The 16,646-nt window shown below is 37.2% G+C and overlaps 1 protein-coding gene across 1 annotated transcript in view; it reads right to left on the bottom strand.

Annotated features, from left to right (window-relative positions):
• Positions 1 to 16,646, bottom strand: part of WDR72 (WD repeat domain 72) — a 222,441-nt gene that overhangs the window by 159,217 nt on the left and 46,578 nt on the right. The window contains exons 10-13 of the mRNA XM_069596477.1: positions 14,192 to 14,342; positions 13,286 to 13,531; positions 10,410 to 10,630; positions 7,149 to 7,344 (exon numbers count right to left, since the gene is read on the bottom strand). Of these exons, the coding sequence (XP_069452578.1) occupies positions 7,149 to 7,344; positions 10,410 to 10,630; positions 13,286 to 13,531; positions 14,192 to 14,342 (814 nt within the window). The remainder of the gene's footprint in view (positions 1 to 7,148; positions 7,345 to 10,409; positions 10,631 to 13,285; positions 13,532 to 14,191; positions 14,343 to 16,646) is intronic.

Genomic DNA, 16,646 nt, shown 5'->3' with positions numbered 1-16,646 from the left:
TGATCCTTGGGTTGGGAAGATCCCCTGGAGACAGAAATGCGAACCCACTCCAGTATTTCTTACCTGGGAAACCCCATGGACAGAAGAGGCTGGTGGGCTATAGTCCGTGGGGTAGCAAAAGATTTGGACATGACTTAGCAGCTAACATCAACTAAATATACTTTATACGACAAAAGAAGAAAACCAAATAAAACTTTTGGACTGGAAAATTACTTCTCCAGGTAGTGACCTTGTGTGATATTCTGGAGTGGCAAAGTAGGAATTTAGACACATGATTCTATTGTGTTAGGGAAAATATGACTACATATATCTGGGAAACTGTGTCTTGCATATATCTATATAGCCTCATCCTAAACAACTAAAGCAAACTCAGATCTACAGTAGATTAAACATTGGATGTTTTCTAAAAATATGTCCTATTAACTATTACTTGACAAACCTCATCTTATCTTTCTTGAGAGTTTTAGTTTTTAAATTTTCTTTTCTTCTTCTACTTTGAAACCAGGGAAGAACAAATGTATCATTTATATGTCATCATAGTAGATGGGTACTTTTATAGCTAGCTGTTACTAATTTCACTAAGAAATTAAGAGAGAGGAAATTTAACACCTGTGGTGAAAATAACTCTGAAATGTATTGTCTTCTTCCTTACTTCCTTAATTTCATATTCATAGGCTTTGTTCCCATTGTCTGTTTATAAGACGGTTTTAAAACTCAAAGTGTGTTTTCCCACAGAAACCATGTCATAACTAGAGGCTGGATCCTCAGGCCATGCTGTAAGAGTAAAGCTTCCTGCTCAAGGTCACACCGCTCACATTACTGAGAAGACATAAGAAGAAACTAACAGAAACAGATTCACAGGGACTCTCAGCTCTACCCACTCACTGGCCTTGAACCCCAGGCCCCAAACCATTCTTGAGATGTCCTTAGCTTTGGAATCCCCCTTGGATATAATACCTTTAGATAGTCTTCCTGAAGCCAGTGCCTGGGAAAGACAAAGCCTAGCTCCCAGCAGGAGTCACAGGAGGGGACTGGCAGTTGCCCATAAACTGTGCAAGCATATATCTAAGAGCTTCCTGAACAAGGGAAACGATTTCAGCATTTTTTTTTTTGGATGACCGTCTTCCCAGGAGCACAAGAAAGACTGCCCTGAGCAGCGGCTCGCACATGTGCTTCCCCTGCCTTCCTGTCAGCTGTCGCTTCTGCTTTCAGAGTCCTGCCACTAACAGTCTCCCCACTTGCAATTTGCTATTTCTAATCTGTCATCTGAGAAATCAGATGACCAGGGCTGTTAGAACTGTGTGTAAATTGAGAGCCAGGCACTGAGAGATAGCCAGAGTTCCTCTCCTCCAGGAGATCATTGGTGGGTTTCCTGGTAGCCATTTCTTTTCTTCTGAGTTTTTCTTATCTAATCCTCTGCTTGACAGTCTCAGAAGGCTGGCCTCCATCTGCAGAAGGTGCTCCTGCTGTACAGTACAGTGAAGAACAGACAAGAACAAAAGACAAACACACCACAGTGCAAGTGCTCAACACTCAGCCTGGGGATCTTCAGACTCAAAAGTTCTCTGTGTTCCGTTTCCCCCTTAGCAAAATGGGTTTAACCATACAGAGTTGGTGAAATATGATGAATTAAAATTATAACCTTCTTCAGAATGAGTTGTAAAAATAATGATCTTTAAAAGAGCTACCATCATTCTTGGGGGGGGGGGGGGGTCTATAAACTGCCACTGCAAGGCAAATTCAGCCTGCGTATATCCATATAGGCTTTTGTAAATAAAGGTTTATTGGAACACAGCCCCACCCACTCCTTTATGTATTATCAATGGCCTCTGTGCTACATATGAGGGCAGAGTTCAGTAGCTGCAACAGAGACCATATGAATCACAAAGCTTAGAATATTAACTGCCCAACCCTTTACAGATAAAGTTTTCTTGACCTATCTTATCAATAAATGTTTTACTTTCAAGCAAATATGACTTCATCTTTCCCACACACAAAAACATTCAATTCTTTAATATAGCATATTTCTTAACACAGGCCATAAGCTTAACAGAAGACCTTCGATAATAATCATAATATTTATATTTAATAACACAAATTCATTACACAAGTTTTCTATTATGTAAATCCATTGCTGTAAACAGAAAAGTCCTCAGAATTAATTTAAATTCAATTCTTAAAAGAAAAATTAACTTGGAGCTGAGATTTATTTCTGGCATGTATTTTAGGGGAAAAAAAATCAGTATTACATTATCCCTGTTGTGTCTCGTAGCAATGAGAGTGACAAAACCGCCCAGAGTTGTCAGTGCCAAATACAATGTGAGAGCGCAAATATTAATCAAAATGACATCTCCAATTTTTCCCCTTCCTAATCAGGCCTAAACATCATGGGACATCCGGCAAATCAATAAGCAAAACTGGATGCGCTCATCACTCCCAACCTGGCAGCGCTGCACTTTTATCCAGAAGACTAGGGCCTCCACTGCTGCATAAACACTCTGCTCTGATTGTTTGCTTCTCCCATGAGACAAGCATGCCCACCTATGATTCCATACTTTTCCCTGTTACATATCTGACTATGCCATCTGTCACTGAAAAGATACACCTCTGACGATTTCAAGATGAGATAGGCATGGGTGGTACATGGCTCTAGAATATGCCTGTGCATTCTACCAGAGAGAATAAATCAGTGAATAAATACACCTCATGAATAAAGTGAGATTAGGTTGTTATAAAGTATCTGTGAAGAACTAATCTCATATCCTGTCCTCCACAACTGGAGTAAGGTGACACAGGGCCTAATCTATACCCCAGCCCCTAACCTTCCACCAAGGTGGGCTTGTGGTGCAGCTGAGAATTAATTATTTTTGGTTTTACTCCCTTTCCTCTGCCTTTTCTTTCTAAGTCTCTTTCCCCCAAATCCGTATCCCACTGACGCCTCCTATTTTTCTTTCTAGGGAGCTCTGGAGTTGCTCTAGTGCTGAAAGATCTGATAAATGCCTGAGTGTCAATTTATTCCTTCTTCATGTATTCAGAGGAGGCAGAGTGCTGGATGAATGGAGCGGAGAAAAGGTCTGTTCACACATAGAACAAAGTTTGAACTTTTTGGCAAAAATAAAAGGATAAAAATAGGAAAAGTTGGCTAGTGTAGAAAATATACAGACTTCTACACAAGGAATTGAGGCATGTGCTGTGAATTTCAAAAACCCTAGGGAAGACTTGGAGGAGAAAGCTAAGGATCTATCTACAGTTGGGGAGCCAGGCTCTAAGAGCCACCACAACTGGCCAATAGTAAGATGAACTCATTTGTACTCAATCTATTGAAGTCCAAGAAAACTTAGGTTGGTTCATTCATTCATTCAAGTGCTAGGCATGTCAGTGACCAAGCATATTCTAGACCCTCATAGACCATTTCTCAGCCTAATTGTTTTGGTCCTAGCTGGTACTTTTCTCCTCTAACTTTATGAAACTGTAAATGGAAAGTCTTCCTGATCCTGGATTTTCCCACCTTTACAGGAAAAGGATAATGTAAGTATCAAGTAGAATAAACATATTGGAAGTATATTAGCTAAATGAAATGCAGTGTGAGAAACAAAAAGTAGTTCATTAAATTTTCAACAAAATTGGAATTGCTGAGGTTAAAGGCAGCTCAAAACAAAGCCAATACCAGACTCAGACTAAAAGGAACAGCATAGACTTATTCATAAGGAATGAGTGTGGTAAGGAATTCAGCTGTCAGCTCTCTCCAGAGTGTTGTGGAGTTCAAATAAGATTATCAACCCAAGGAGGCTTTGAAAAAGTAAAAAGTCACATCACAAATATAAAGGCAATGATATAATTATTGGTGACAAATTTTCACCAGTTATAAGCTTAAGGTGAGTTATGGTAATTCATAAACTATTACTGCAGATTAGCAAGAGATAAATAGCCTCATAATTTCATTTGGAACAAATATCCTATAAGTTAACCAAGCACTAAATGTGCACATATCAGTTTATATGGCCATTTTAAAACAAGCTTTTTTATAGGAAAAAAATATAAATAACCAACTGTAGGAGATTCCTGAGTTAAAGTATGGCATATCCATAATGGCCACTATGTCAATTATTGTTCATTTGTCAACCCACTCCATCCTTCTGATACCCTTCTGTGTCTTGCTCTGTGCCCTTGGCCAATTTCTAAAACTGTTCTTCCTGTCTGACTTTCAGTTGTATTAAACTAATGAAGGTGACTGCAAAAGGAAAGAGAAGAGAATTTCCTCCAGCTCTCTTTGTTTCAGTACTGATTTCTGGTGGGAGCTCTATGCATGCAAGCTAAGTCACTTCAGTCATGTCTGACTCTTTGCAACCCTGTGGACTGTAGCCTGCCAGGCTCCTCTATCCATGGGATTCTCCAGGGAAGAACACTGGAGGGGGTTGGCCTTCCCCTCTCCAGGGAATCTTCCCAATCCAAAGATTGAACCTGCATCTCTTACATCTCCTGCATTGTCTGGCAGTTCTTTACCACCAGTGCCACCAGGAAAACCCAGGGAGCTCTGTGACCCCAGGGAGTAATCACGCCTCTTTGGCTTCAGCCTGAATTGGCTTCCAGTACTACTATTTTCTCATCGTTCACTTCAGCCCTAGAGATGGTAAGAGCTTCCTGAGACTGCTAGCATCCAGGTAATGGCCTCACTGTCCATTCCTTGTCTGATCCCTAATCCCTATCCACATCCCTCTAAAGAGTCCTTTCATTACAGTCTCTTCATTTTACCCACCTGGGTTGAATTCAGTTTCTGGCCAGGACCATGACTGAAATACATTACAGACATCTGTTTATTGACATAGAAAGATGTCTGACAGAAAGTAGATCAAAATATTAAGAGCAGCTATCTTTAGGGAGTGGGATAGGATTCCATTTTTTATGTTTCTCTCTATTCTTCAACTGTTCTACATTTGATTATATATTTGGGGAGCATAAAAAGAAATATTAAAATACAATGTTGGAATAAATATGGTTTCAAGAACTACTCGTGGTTTTTCTTCCCTTCATTACTGCCTGTCCCATCAAAAAGAAATAAATAAAAAGTTGCATAGCTTGAAAGGTATCCTGGTGGGGCAATGGAACCATAAACACTTATGAGAATTTGTAAAAGAATGGATACATGTATATATATATATATATACGAAAAGTCAGCTATTTTTGCCTCCAACTAGGCACAAAAAAGCTACTGTCTAGGCTTCAACTGCCAAAAGTCCATGAGGTAAATTTGGGGGTGGGAGAGAGAAGAAGTTGGCTTAAAGACCATGTGTCGTTAGAGACAGAAATGATTGGGAGGTTCCTAGAGGGACTGGAATAATAGGAAATACATGTATCCATTCTTTTACAAATTCTTTTCCCAGTTAGGTTGTTACAGAATATTGAGCAGTTTCCTGTCCTATACAGTAGGTTCCTGTTGGTTATCCATTTTTTAAAAAGCACAACTGCATTGTTTTTAATTTTGAAATTTTAAATACTTGCTAATCAAACATATTTTCTCTTAGAAAACAGAGTCTAGGAAGAATAAAAAAAAATCTGGGGACTCATAAGTGTTTATGGTTCCATTGCCCCACCAGGATACCTTTCAAGCTATGCAACTTTTTATTTATTTCTTTTTGATGGGACAGGCAGTAATGAAGGGAAGAAAAACCACTAGTAGTTCTTGAAACCATATTTATTACTCCAATATAAAAAAAATTAAATAAATAATATTATAACCATTAAAAAACAATGTAGTTGCACACATTTGTCAGGGTATATATTTTACAGATTCAGATATCACAAGCAAAAATCAAGATTTTGCCACATTTTTTTGATAATATTTAAAATGGTTAACTCTTACTTAAGACTTGGCACCTACAAGCACTGTTTATAAGCATTTTAGGTATTTGTTAATGTAAGGGAAGACAAGTACTATTACTCCCATTTCATAGATGAGGAAATTGACATGCAGTGAAGCCAAGTTATTTGTCCAAGGTAATATAGTTCTTCATTAGCAGGTCCTGGAGGCAAGCCCAGGCATTAGAACCTATTTTATCCATTATACTCAAACATCACTTAGTTGATAGATTACCTAAGAATTCTAAAGCTCTTCTAGTTCTGTGAATATGTGCAAAGAACAATGGAGAGCCTCATGTACTAGTGTGTAATCTCACACATTTACAAATCAGACCTACAGATTCTTCATGGACACAATGAGGAAAAATACCTCTTCTATCTACCCTAGAAACTGTGATAATCTAATGGGAAATGAGCATGAAAGCCCATCAAAGCTGCAAAGCAGGCACAAATGTAAGGTGATATTATGTTGCGTCCTCTGTGTGTCATCACCATTAACACATGAACGTCAAATATAAAGAAAATAGCAATTATTTTGGTGAAGTATGGCTCTAAACCATAACATTATAAACTATCCAGTCTGTTAATAACACCCAACATAAAACCACCACGGATTAATCAATACGAATCATGCAACGGTTCCAGTGAAACGTACTCTCCAGTGCACTCCCTTGACTCACAGCCATTAATTACTTCACCGTATTTGATTTGTTCCCAGCATTTGCCTGAAACGTGTTGCTCTCAACTTAAGAGTTATAGAGTAAAACTTTAAAAAAAGAAACTTAAAACTTAAACCTATATATTCTCTATGCTATGACATCAAAAGTTCAATTGAACTACTCAGTTTTCAGTTTCCCTGACTCAACTTTTTGGAATTTTGTAATTAATTATATTCCATTATTACTGATCATCAATTAGCTCAAAATGTTGCTGAGATGGTGAGTATGCTGAACAAGGCAGAATTCAATGATAATTTGAGACTAATAGTAGGACACTAAATTTCTCTCTTGTTAATAATTAAAGTAGATAACTTATGTTTTTATTTATAGCTTCCAGAAATATCCGGCTCAGTCCTGTGCACTGCTCTGTCAGCTAATCACCAGTGGGTCAGGGTCTGACTTGGGCCATGGTGTTTATTTTCCCTACATGCCTGCAAACGAAGCCTTTAAGTGTAGCTCAACCAAAGATAAAAGGAAGTGAGAGATTCGTACGTATTTTCTGGAACTTTCCACCCAGCCAAATGCTTTGATGCATGCATACGTAAAGGATAAGAGAAGGTAATTTCAATATACCTGTTTCAATTTCCCAGATGTAAACAGAGTCATCTGTACATCCAACAATCAGAAAATTCTCAATGGGATGCCACTTTATCATCCTCACAGGGAAAAGGTGCTTCCGGGCACTTAGGAGGCACCTCCGCCCCTCCAGGTGAAGAAGAGCCACAGAGTGGTCACTGCACACACAGCAGATTACCTGATAACTTCGTAGCTGTGGAAAAAAGAAAATCCAGCATTTTTTGTAAGTAAATAGTTAAATGCTTTCTTTAAAATTAAACCTGATTTCCCCCTTAGTAACATGAGTTTCTGTTAAAACCCCATTTACCAAATGATGGATCTGCTTTCTATAGCACCTCTCCATATAACACTGCACAGGGGAGCTTTGCACACCAAGTAGATTTTAAATTCAAAGACATATCAGGAAAGTCAAAAGGCACACGGCAAGAGGAGAATTCCAGGCCAGATCTACTCATAAGATAAATGAAGGACTTGACCGTCACTCAGCAGATTTAGGCAGTGAAGCAGACGTCGGAAATAATGCAGAATAAAATAAACCCCAGAACTAATTTGTTGCCACAAAAAGAAGCTATTTGTAGACACAAGCTTAGGCCCAAGGGTATCATGAGCTGGTATTTTCCACTTACAGTCTCAAAATGTGATTTGGTGCTGTTCCCAGAACTATACAAATTCTAATCCAAACAGGAAACTCAGTGTAGACACAATCTAAAAGAGGTAAGCATTAGATAGTTCCCGCTAAATGTACAGCTTCAGAGACACGAGGACCAAAAATAGTCTCACAGGACAAAAATTCTTAAGATACTTTTAAGAACATCAGCATGTGGTTACCTTGAGCATAGTTTAGGACAAACACCATTCTTGCTGGGTGCTGCCGAAGCTCAGCCAGAAGTTTGCAGGGCAGCTCTGGGCCTCACCATGAGGGCCATGCACTGATCAGCCCACAGTGGGGATGGCTGGAGTGTGGGAAGGAGGAGGAGTGGGCATTCTGTCTGCACTCTCTTTTATCTTTTCTAACCATTTTGCGATACGGATGCTCCTACTTTCCCAAAGGCACCTGGCCAGACTTCTGGCTGCTGTGTTAAAAGCATCAGTTGACATCTCTTTGAGAATCTCCCAGTGCCAATCACTAACCTCTCTCAGTGGGGCACTGGGGGATGTGTTATTTTTCCTAATAATAAATTTCTCCTCTCCTTTTTAAAGGAGCCTGCAGAAATTCTGAGGTGAGGGGGAATCAAAAATGACAGGTGATATATGGGGAGGCTGGACTTGTAGAATGGGGCAGATGGCACTGTCGCCCAACTATTACCTCGTGGAGAACCTGCCCAACCCACAGCTTCTAGAACAGACAGCCCAATGTACTTCAGGAAATTCACACACACATATAACACAAGAAAATAACATGTGAACACAGATTCTATGGCTAGAGTAGACAGTAGACCCCTACTAGACCAAGTGAATTATCTTTTCTAGTCATTTGAAGCTGTAAAGCTAAAAGAAGTCATAGGAAGTGGCAAGATAAAGGAGTAATCATAGAAAAACAGACCATATTGGGGCAATGGATTCTGAGAATAACCTTTATTTCTGAATTTGAGTTCAAGTTCCACTGCAGATTCTGCTGTAGTGTTTTTGCTTTTAAACTTTTTATTCTGTATTGGAGTATAGCTGATTATGGAGGAGGACATGGCAACCCACTCCAGTATTCTTGCCTGGAGAATCCCAATGGACAGAGAAGCCTAGCGAGCTATAGTCCATGGGGTCATAAAGAGTCGGACACGACTGAGCATGCACCCAGGAGGAGGAGAAGTTTCTCCCCCAAACTCCCCTCCCATCCGGACTGCCACATGACATTGAGCAGAGTTCCATATGCTTTACAGGAGGTCCTTGTTGGTTCTGTAGTATTTTGTCTTGGATGCCTAAGGATTGCCTCTTATGTCCTTTCAATAAACTCCCCTTTTATATGGCTTTGAATGTGTCCTGATCTTTGGAGCTCTGACTCCAAATCAGTTATGACTGAGGCAGAAGTAAAAGGAGTAAAGAGTGAGATTGATTTGGACTACTATCCTGGAGTCTAAAGGAAAAAAAAAATATATATATATATATTTTTTTTTTTTCTTTAAAAAGGAAGAACTTCAGGAATAAAAGACATATCAAGGTATCTCAAACCACCAGATAGTTGTTTTTTTTTTTTGTTGGGGGGTCGTTGTATGGCTCACTTAACTTTGTTTTACTATTTTGTTTAATCATTTCTGTTCCTGAAATACTGCTTTAATTTTTTCTTAACTACAAAAATACAGTGCAAGTTTTCTCTGGTTTTACTTTGGAGCTGATTTTTCATAATATTACTATGCAGAAATAATTTTTACAAGTCAGTCAACTAACATAAACTCAGAGAACTCAAAACTTGTTTGTTCATATTTTATCCAGGATGTCAGCTTTATGAAGGCTGAATTTAAGCTGACATTGCATGAGAAAATTATATCTGAAAATATTTCCTTTCCTCAGCTTATAAATTTGAGAAAGTTCAATGTTGAAAATATTTGTTAAATAAAAGAGCAAATAAAAATCTATTTAAGAAAAAGAAAATGTAATGATCATTATTATTATTATTAAAATGTTAAAAGCAAAAGTTAATTTTAATTTACAATTCCTATATATTTATTTTTCCATTGAGTGTCCATTGAGTGCATGTGTGCTAAGTCGCTTCAGTTGTGTCTGACTCTTTGTGACCCTATAGACTGTAACACACCAGGTTCCTCTATCCATGGATCCTCCAGGCAAAAATACTGGAGTGGGTTGCCATGCTCTCCTCCAGGGAATGTTCCCGACTCATAGATCGAACCTGAGTCTCTTATATCTCCTGCACTGGGTGGTAGGTTCTTTACCACTAGCACCACCTGGGAAGCCCTCAGTGTCCATTACTTTTTATTTAAAAAGAAAAGATAATTTCATTAAAAGTTAAGATGTAGAACTAGGGGAAAGAGTGTAAGTACGTGTAAATTAAAGAGAGTTAACTGACTTTTGTAGAGGCAAGAATTGATGAGACTTTTGCTTTAGAGCCACATTATCTGTATAAGCTGTAAAAATAATAGAATTCATAACAAATAAGAAAAGGAATTCATAAAAATCACCCAGTTGTATTATGGGTATTTTTTCTTTTCCATGCAACTACGAGATATTTTTCCTTAGAGTTTTTAAATGTTCTGAAATGTTATATAACTTAAGTTTATGTGTTACGTTTCACTCTTCATCTTAACTTACTTTGAAATTCTCTGGGGACATCAAAAGACTTGTTACCAGGCCAGCTTGCAAAAAGAATTTATGCAAAATTTCTTCAGTAAAGATATTCCACAAGATGACCCATGAGTCCTGGTCCCCAGATACCAGCCAACTTTGGTCTAATTTTGAAGAGAGACCATGTGGGTAAAGCAAGGAAGTAACACTGTGGTGATGACCTTTGAGAACTTTCTGAGGAAGGGAACCTGGAAAACAACCAAACACCAAATAATAAAAGAAAGTTACTTTTGTTCAAGAAATAGTCCTGAGATTTTCTTTTATAAATTTTTAGTGTAAGAAAATCTGCATATAATTAAAAGTAGGCAGTTGACTAAGAAAATTAATAAATAACCCTTTGTTGTTGTTGTTGTTCAATTGCTAAGTTGTGTCCGACTCTGCAACCCCATGGACTGCAGCACACCAGGCTTCCCTGTTCTTCACCATTTCCCAGAGTTTGCCCAAACTCACATCCATTGAGTCATGATGCTATCTAACCATCTCATCCTTTGTCACTGCCTTCTCCGCCTGCCCTCAATCTTTCCCAGCATCAGGGTCTTTTCCATTGGACCATAAAGAAGGCTGAACACTGAAGAATTGATGCTTCTGAACTGTGGTCCTGGAGAAGACTTTTGAGAGTCCCTTGGATAGCTAGGAGATCAACCAGTTAATCCTAAAGGAAATCAACCCTGAATATTCATTGGCAGGACTGATGCTGAAGCTGAAGCTCCAATACTTCGGCCACCTGATGAGAACAACCCTTGGATTATTTCAAAAGGCAAGTGCCTCACTACAAGCTAGGTCATGCTTTTGATAGAGCACTGAAGCTGGTTGTTCAAAGTCTACTAGTTCTTCAAAGATGTTAGCAAGTTACCAGTTCCAGTGCCAAGAAATAGCCAACTCTGTCATAAAAGAGTGACAGCTCATACATTCTGTGTCTACAGAAGTAATCTCAGAACATTTCTGCTGTCCTTTCAAACAACACAATCACATCTAGCGTAAAAGAGAACCAAAGTTTCACAGAATGGTTTTTCTTCAGAAGATATTATTGATTACCTACTTCCACCACTTCGTTTTACTGATAAAGCATCTGAGGCTCAGAAGGGTCAAGTGACTTGAATGCAAGTGTGAAGAAACACAGCATAACGTTTAAGAGCATAGCTTTTCTATTAAACACATCTGGTTTTATTTTTCTGGGTCTGTCGATTACTAAATGTGTCACCATGGACAGCTTGCTTTTTCCCTCTGAGCCACAGGTACTGCATCTGAAACAGTGGGATAAAATAGCCCTTACTTCACACAAGACAACTATGTGAAATAAGATAATATACATACTTTCTTAGCATTGGCACTTGGTAGGAAAACCTGAGTATGAAAACCTGGGTTTCATACCATATGAAACCTGGGTATTTCATACCATAGCTGTAGTAGATACTGATACTCAGTTTCCACACTTCTTCTTCCTTCATGATTGGCTAAACTCAAAAAAATTAGAGAGGACCACAGACCACAATCTCTTTATTTACACTGGGTCCCAAAGAATCATTATTACTTCTTCTATTCCATCAGACACCTCTTCATTTTATATCCACTAGCAAACCAAGATGAATGTTAATTCAGATGCTACCAGTCTAATGTAGGTGTCTGCTGTTTTTCTGGATAAGATAAATCAGCCGAGATAAAATATGCTAAGGTCTTAAGCTTTTTTTACTAACTTTTAGCATCAGCCATTGAGACACAGAGCAGTACACTGTTGTCGTTGTTTAGTCACTAAGTTCTGTCTGACTCTTTTGTGACCCCATGGAAGCCCGCCAGGCTTCTCTGTCCTTGGGGATACTCCAGGCAAGAATACAGGAGTGGGTGGCCATGCCCTCCTCAAACAAATTTATCTACACAACTCCAAATCTCAGTCACCTCTATATTTCCTTCTTTTACATAAGACAACTTTCTGCATAATGGTCTTTACTTAATAGGTTTTTGCTGTTGTAATGCACAAAGGTATATAAAAACATATTTATATTTCATTGACACAAAAATGAAAAACTAAAATAGGAAGATAGCACTTTTTCCTGATTGGCAAATATTAAAAAGTTGAATAGAATAGAAGTTTGGCTAAGGTTTGAGGAAAAAAGCATTTTTATACATGTGTGTTAGTGGATACACAGGTATACTGATGTACTTTGGAAAACATTTTAAGATATATTTTCAAATATTTAAAAATATATATTAAAAATGCATAAAAACACATATCAAATATTTTAAAATTTAAAAATATACATAAAGGTTGATCTAGTAATTCAACTGGAAAATAATTCTATACATATACCCACATATATGTGCAAAGAGAGTTAATTCTGCATTGTCTATAGTAGCCAAAGGCTGGAAAAATCTTAAACACACATCACAGAAGATTTTTTAAATTAAAACTCAATTATTATTAATCACTTAAAATGAAGTCATAAAGAATGTGCTCCAAAATATTTTATTAAGATTTAAGAATATTTTAGTAAAATATGTAGACTGTGGTTTCATTTTTATAATACAACTAAAAGAATGTATACTGCTATCTTGTTATATGCCTATATATGCATAGGAAATTTCAGAAAGGGTATAAAGAAACTTATTAGCACTTGCCTTTGGTGATCTTCCTGGAAGATCAAATAAGGAGAGAAATTTACTTCTCATCATATAGTCTTCTATTTGACTTTTTAAAAAATCTATATGTGTTTTACTTTAGCATTAAAACAGGCACAAATTTACTACCAAATGCCTACAATTTTTTAAGCTTCAGCAATCTTCTTAGTGTAGCTTATTAGTTGAAGCTTAGATAAATTAAATAAATAGGGTCAAATAAAATTCAAGACCTTTTAGTAAAGAACCGCCTTCTAGAAGTCCTGCTTTGGCAGCACTCAAAGCCTGTGTAATGAAAATTGTCCCATCTTCACAGCCACATATTAGTTTATCAAGACTTGGAACATACTCTGATGAAGTGACAACCGCAGTTTCATTCTCATCTTTAAACCCAGAGAAGTAGTCACTAATACTTTGTGATGTGGTATAATGCTTATCAAAATTATCTTGAAGGGTCCAAGTGGTAGTTATTGGTATCTCTAAGAAGAAAACACACAAAAGGGAAAAATTTGGTTCATAAATTCATCACAGATATAGAAAATATTATTAAGGCACCATCCCTTGGGGTGCATAGAGGCTCTTTGCCATCCTAACAGTGTGCTACAGGCAGGAAGTTCTCCTGCTATGCAGTGTTTTCACTGCAAATGCTATTTTATTGGTTTTCTCTCCCTTAAGGAGCCTCAGAAGAATAGATGTGTATTAGTGGATTCATTTTTAGACTTAAGTCAACTGAAAAAGAGCTGAGAAACTCTTTTGAAGAGAGAAATTAGTTGAAAAGGAATACAGGATATGGAAATGACAAATTCAAAAATATGAATGTGATCTATCAGTCTACCCTGTATTCATATTGTCAACATTCATTTCAAGTCAATAAAACATCACTCACAATAAGCTGATGTTAATTTGAATTACAGTGGCCACACTACTGTAAAAGATCTATAAGCATCAGTGGCCACACTACTGTATAAGATCTATAAGCATCATGTTTATACCTATATTTATGTTAGTATCTAATGCATAGTGGTACATGAGAACTTTTTCTTGTTTGTAGCCTCCTATTACTTAACTTAAAAAAAAAAACAGATTAATTATAAAGCATTTCTTAGAATGCAGGTGATTAGAAATAGAATTTGTCTTACCTCTAGGAGAACCATCAAATTTGGACACGGGAACATCAGGGATGTGCCACAAGGTAATTCTTCCAGAGACTTCTCCAGAGAAAAGTATCTTATAAAAAGGTTCTTTCCTTTCATTCATGTAGCCCATAACAAAAGGAAGGCTCTGGTCCAACTAAAAAAGTTAACATTTATGTAAAAAAAAATTTTTTTTCAAAAAAAAGTCTATATAATGGCAGCCACTGCTTTTAAATGAAAGAACAAGGCTTCATGGATAAACTAAATTATTTCCATTTATTCCCACTGTTTCAAAGTTTCAAGTAAATTTAGGAAAATAGTCTCTTACTTAAGACAAAAAAAACCCATTTTTATAAAATAAGAAGCAAAGTCATCAGCTAGATTTCAGAGCATTGATAAGAATAGCTAACATTTATTGAACATGTTCTGTGTGCATATTACACATTCTGTTAGGGGCTTTGCATGTATTCAAGTTAAATAATCTTGTGAAGTTGGTACTATTATTGTCCCCATTTTATAGATGAATAATCAAAGAGGGAAGAGGTTAATTTATCTAAGGTGATATTGATAGCAGTGGGCTTTTCAGTCTAGTAATTATGACTCAAAAGCCCATGTGATAATGACAGTGCTCTCCTGTGCACTGAGGAGGTTTGATTTCTTTATGATCCTTCAGTTCCAACTGTCACTTAAAATAGCAACAACTAATATTTGTATGGTAATTTTGTGGTATTAATGTGCTTTCTAATTTTGTTGACTATTTTTCAGATATAACATACTTGATTTCAAATTTGGCCCCAATCTGCCCCAGAGAAAAATAAATCCATAACATATATATATATATATATATATGTATATAATATATACTATGATATTAGTATAAATACATGCTATAATTTATATAAATATATATGTTATATATTTATGTGTAGGAAGATAATTTTGTTGAGACATAGAATGAATATTGGGCTTCAGAACTCTGAGAGATATGCTTTTACTAGTGAATGGGCCTTGAATCTTCTTAGTACCTCAGTGCAGTATAGATGTTCCTTGAGTAGACATGTATATAGAGATTATGCACAACGGGTCAAAACGATTAAGTGATTAGGAAAATGAAAACAAAACCCTCTTTTTATGTACAAATAAAAAGCACCCTGAAAAGAAAGCCAAGTGCTGGAGCTAGAAATAAGAAAGTCTAAGAAAGTGATAGTTTCTTGTCAGAAAACATGTTTGAAGGTTGAGATAGATATTTTAGTGAAAAAATTCTATAATGTATTTCTAGAGAATATTAAGGGCCAAAATATCACTACATTTAATCCTTAGAGCAAAGCTACAGACTAAATAAACATTATTATTATTTCTCTTATAGAGATAAAGAAACTAAGATGGGAAGAGAATAAAAAAAGTAATTCAAGACCAAGATATGTAATCCTCTAAAGTCTCAAGAAATAAGAGCATTGAAGAAAAACAGTTTCAATGAAGTAAGTTCCCTAAATCTTTTTTTTTTTTTTTTAAGATTCAGAAGGCACTTTGGGGTCTTATACTTCTCAAGGGCATAAATTTTGTGTTAGAAATGGTGTTGATACAATTTGATTATTGGCCTCTCAAACTCTCTCAACCTTTGAGAACCTTAAAATTGACTAGCTCAATTTTCTCATGACTTTGATATGAAAATGAAGCTCCAGAGAGGCTGAGTGGTTACTCAAATTGGCGCTGGCACATCTCTTCCCTCAAAGCAAAATGTGCTGTCCCACTAACCCATTATCCCCAGACCGCTCTTATCCCCTCTACCCTCACTTCTATACTACTGTTGCTCACTTGCTCACACCCACTCCTTGATGCCTCAATCTCCTTTCCAGTAGTTACCTCTTGAGTTCAACTGAAAACTCCCTCGGAGCCCCTTACCATGTGATTCTCATTTTTCTTAACAGTACCCATCACCTATCACAAGAAGTGCCTATCCTCCAAGAGGTAATAAAATAGTCATTAACAGTGAATACTCTTGGGATAAATATCTGGATTCAAATCCTGGTTTTAGCTCATACAAAACTCTATTACAAGAGCCAATTACTTTATTTACGCAATTTACTTAACCTCCCTATATCTCTTTTTCCCCTAACTGTGAAAGAAGGCTAATAAATAAAAGCACCCACTACATAGATTACTGTCAGGATTAATACGTTGATAAGGGTAAGTACTTAGAATGGTGGTGCTAGTGGTAAAGAACCCTCCTGCCAATGCAGGAGTCAGAAGAGACACAGGTTTGACCCCTGCATCAGGAAGTTCCCATGGAGGAGGGTATGGCAACCCACTCCAGAATTCTTGCCTGGAGAATCCCACAGACAGAGGAGCCTAGTGGGCTAAAGTCCATAGGGTCGCAAAGAGTTGGACACAACTGAAACAACTTAGCACACATACACAATAAATAGAAACCATTCTTAATATCCATTCTCAGAACAAATGA

The sequence above is a fragment of the Ovis canadensis genome, chromosome 7, assembly GCF_042477335.2.
Source record: "Ovis canadensis isolate MfBH-ARS-UI-01 breed Bighorn chromosome 7, ARS-UI_OviCan_v2, whole genome shotgun sequence".
Taxonomy (NCBI): domain Eukaryota; kingdom Metazoa; phylum Chordata; class Mammalia; order Artiodactyla; family Bovidae; genus Ovis; species Ovis canadensis.
The sequence above is the reverse complement of the archived record's forward strand: the minus strand, read 5'-3'. Positions and strand labels throughout refer to the sequence as shown.